At 50.7% G+C, this 4,410-nt stretch overlaps 1 protein-coding gene across 1 annotated transcript; it reads left to right on the top strand.

Annotated features, from left to right (window-relative positions):
- The first annotated feature begins 2,043 nt into the window (after positions 1-2,043).
- LOC120653436 lies at positions 2,044-2,589 on the top strand. The gene has a single exon (XM_039931186.1). The coding sequence runs from the start codon at positions 2,044-2,046 to the stop codon at positions 2,587-2,589; it is 546 nt and encodes a 181-aa protein (XP_039787120.1).
- The last annotated feature ends 1,821 nt before the right edge of the window (positions 2,590-4,410 follow it).

Here is a 4,410-nt window from a genome sequence, read left to right as displayed (position 1 = left end):
TTAGGGGGCTCGCACTGTGTTTTGTGCTAGCTACTCTCCATAAGGACCGTACGTCATTAGAGCGACAACCTGGGACAACCGCGCAACCACAAGACTGGAATGGGATGGTCTTGGCTTACTAATTAGGTCATTTTGGTTCGGGAGTAACTTACCGACGGGGCAAGAGGGGGGTGAGCTTCAATGGTCCCTGCGCTACGAGGCTTAGTCTATGTTATCTTGTACCCCCTCGAGGTGGGCCCCATCATTGCGGAGCCTGAATCCTTAGCGGTTACCCCTTACCAACGTGGTCCTTTGTAATGGCCTCGTAGTGAGTTTGCTAGTCATCTCACCTATGGAAGTGTGATGAACAACTAGCGTAGCTCACGACTTGTGGGTAAAGATGTGCAACCTCTGTAGAGTGTAAAACTGGTATACTAGCCGTACTCACGGTCATGAGCGGCCCGGATCCTCCTTTTGATTAGTGGGGTTATCTTCCTTTGATTAGGGGGGTTTCCCCGAGTGGCTTGGTTTGGTTTGGTTCTCAGTAGTTCATAAATAATTTGATTAATTACTATGTAACTGGGTTCATGGTAATACATCAACTTGTAGTAATTAGTTTTAATTAAATTTTGCCAAGATTAAAAGCTAATGCAGTTAAGTCAGCCAACCTTAGAGACTCATAGTTTGTGTTATACTTGTTGAGTACAACTTGTGTACTCACTCTTGCTTAGTCTCCACTTTTTCCTCTTGTCCTTTTTGGGGATACTCTACTGCTGCTTAGTTCCTGCCGACGCGAGGGAGTTCACCCAGAGCTACCGGGAGTATGAGGACTTCTAGGCATTCGTCTCCTAGTCGACGTCCCTGTGGTGCCCAGCTTCCGAGAGACTTCGTATATGTTTTACGCTTCCGCATACTCTATATCAGACATTTTGTCATTATTGTAATAAATAACATTCATACTCGCTTTATTATATCTTTTTACATGATATGTCCTGTGATGTACTGTTCATTCTGTTGTATATACGTGTGACTTGATCCTGGCACGTATATGATTGCTCGGTTTATGTCCTTTTATAAACCGGGTGTTACAGTAAGCCAAGACCGTCCCATTCCAGTCTTGTGGTTGCGCGATTGTCCCAAGTTGTCGCTCTAATGACGTATGGTCCTTATGGAGAGTAGCTAGCACAAAACACAGTGCGAGCCCCCTAAACCAAGTTTCTAAAAAAACATGTTTTAAGGAGACATAAACCACTCAAGTACATAGCACATAGGGTAACGCTCAGAGCTCCGGGTGGCGGAGCTCCGGGCGGGATCTGCGAACCTTCGCGCGTAGCCCCGCGAGTGCGTGGGCGTCGCAGAGGGGCAGCGGAGCGCCGGGTCCACGGCGGCGCGGCGTCCTCTGCTCCAACTGCGGGAGTGCGGCTGGCGCTGGGCTAGGGTTTAGGGTGGCGGAGGTGAGGGCGAGCTCGGGGAGGCAGCGGGGCTATTTATAGGGCGACAGAGGTGATCCTGTGCGTGCGTGCCCAGGGGAACCGCAGCGAGATTCCCGGCGAACTCGACGCAGCGCGGGGAAGACGGCCCTGACAAGCGGGGCCCATATGTCAGTGGCGGACGTCGGCGCGCGGGCAAATGAGCTGGCGTGGGAGATGGGCTGGAGTGGCGGTGTTGGGCTGGGGCACGGGGGAAGCGGGCCAGGAAACGGAAGAAGGAGTGGGCCGCGGGAAAAGAGTGGGTTGGGTTGCGGAAGGAAAAGAAAACGGGCTGAGCCCGAGGGAGAAATGAGAAAGGGCCCGAGTTTGTTTTTTTGTTTTCTAATTCTTTTTATGTTTTTCAAACTCAAACTCAAATCTAATGAATTCAAATAAATTTGAATTGAAACCCTAACCACTCAAACAAATAAAAGAGATGCTCCAGCATGAATGCACAAACTTTTTAACCCTATGATAAATTTGAATTACTTATGAAATACAAAAAATTTCATGACTAAGCAAATAAACTCATAGGAAATTAAATAAAGCATATTAATTTTATTATAAAATACGGAAATTCAAATTAGGGTGTTACATGTTCAAGCACTCGGTTGAACCTCTACGGTGGTCGGAAACGCCGATCACCTTCGACCGCCGCGACCACTGGATCCACCTGCCCAGGCCGGGTGCCTACCCCCTCGTGGTCAGCCCGGTGGTGAGCCATGTCCGCCTGGCCAAAGTACTCGTCGATGGTGGCAGCGCCCTCAACATCATCTTCGCCAGCACACTGCAGAGCATGGGCTACGACATGACATCCCTGGTCCCATCCGACCAGGCCTTTTACGACATCATCCCTGGAGCCGGGTCGACTCCGGTCGGCCGGGCCACCCTGCCGGTCACCTTCGGCACCCGCGACAACTACCGCACTAAGTACGTCAACTTCGAGGTCGCCGAGTTCGAGACCTCCTACCATGCCATCCTGGGAAGACCCTCCCTCACCATGTTCATGGCGATCCCCAACCACACGTATCTTCTCCTAAAGATGCCAGCTCCAAAGGGGGTCCTCTCAGTCTACGTAGATCTGCAGACCTCCTACACATGTGAGGCCAAGAACATCAAGCTCTCCGACACCCTGGAATGATCCAGGAACTCGATTCTTGTTGCCCAAGCAGCAAAGAACCTCTCGGCAGATCGGCAGCACATCCCCGCCAAGGAGTTGACTTTCGAGTCGCAGCTCGCGCTAGCCATGGTGACCAAGACCATTGTCCTTCGGGATGATGAATCGCACAAGACCGTCGTGATCGGGGCCAGCCTCGACTCAGCGTAGGAAGGCGTGCTCACCTCCTTCTTCTGGGAGAATTGGTACATCTTCGCATGGAAGCCATCTGACATGCCCGGAGTACCAAGGGAGAAGGCTGAGCACTCCTTAGATCTGGACAAGAAGGCGAAACCCATCAAGCAACGGCTCCGCCGCTTCGCTCAAGATCGAAAGGAGGCTATTAGGGTAGAAATAACCCAGCTCCTTGCCGCTAGTTTCATCAGAGAAGTTGCACACCCAGATTGGCTGGCAAACCCAGTCCTTGTAAAAAGAAAAATGGTAAATGGAGAATGTGTGTTGACTATACCGACCTCAACAAACACTGCCCTAAGGACCCCTTTCCTCTACCATGCATCGACCAGGTCGTTGACTCGACAGCCGGGTGTGTTCTACTTTCTTTTCCTGACTATTTCTCAGGGTACCATCAGATAGCCCTCAAGGAGTCGGATCAAGAGAAGACGTCCTTTATCACCCCCTTCGGGGCCTACTGCTACAACACAATGACGTTCGGCGTCAAGAATGCCGGCGCAACCTACCAGAAGGCCATTTAGAGATGCCTCTAGGTGAAGATCGGGCGCAACGCCGAGGCCTATGTCGATGACATCGTCATCAAGACAAAATATAATGATCAGTTCATTACAGACCTCTCCGAGACATTTGAAAATCTTAGGAAATTCAAATGGAAGCTCAACCCGACCAAGTGTGTGTTTGGTGTCCCATCCGGAAAACTACTTGGCTTCATAGTCAGTAGCCGGGGCATCGAAGCCAACCCCACCAAGGTCAACGCCATCAGGTTCATGAAGCCTCCCAGGAGAAAAAAGGACTTGATGGAGCTCACAGGGTGCATGGCCGCCTTGAGCAGGTTCATAAGCCGACTCAGCGACAGAGGCCTGCCCTTCTGCACGCTTCTCCGGATGGCAGACAAGTTCGAGTGGAATGACGATGTTTCCAAAGCATTCTAGGAGCTCAATGATTTCCTCACTTCGCCGCCTGTCTTAACGGCACCAGAGGATGAGGAGGTCCTCCTCCTATACATCGCCTCCACTACTAGTGTGGTGAGTACCATCCTGGTCGTCGAGCGCGATGAGCCGGGTCACATCTACAATGTACAGCGACCCGTCTACTTCATCAGCGAAGTACTCGGCGAATCCAAGGCGCGCTACCCTCAAGTGCAGAAGCTGTTGTATGCTATTCTCATCACGTCAAGAAAGCTCTGTGTTGGTATTTTGTAACATCACGATTAAAATCCGCAAGCGCACGGATACCGCTGTAGCTTTCACCCAAGAGTATTCCAGGGTATCGTATCCACTAGGGAACATGAGTACACTATCTACGGGTTCATACAGTCCAAGGACACACACACAGGTGTGGGAAGGATAGGAAAGAGAGTGTGGCAGAACCACCAGAATTATCCCGGCTCAAGTGCGCAGGCCATCACCATAAAGGCAACACCGGCACAAACACACTTCAAACGGAACAATTCTTGGTCTGTCGGGTAACGTCCCGATACAACCACCGGTTCTCGGATCGAACAAGCATACCTCGCACGAAGGCGAGCCCAGAGATATTACAACCACATGATTTACAACACAAGCTTAGTATTGATTACAACCAGTTCAAGACATTATTACAAAACCAAACTTA

The sequence above is a fragment of the Panicum virgatum genome, chromosome 1N (genome assembly GCF_016808335.1).
Source record: "Panicum virgatum strain AP13 chromosome 1N, P.virgatum_v5, whole genome shotgun sequence".
NCBI classification, from domain to species: domain Eukaryota; kingdom Viridiplantae; phylum Streptophyta; class Magnoliopsida; order Poales; family Poaceae; genus Panicum; species Panicum virgatum.
The sequence above is the reverse complement of the archived record's forward strand: the minus strand, read 5'-3'. Positions and strand labels throughout refer to the sequence as shown.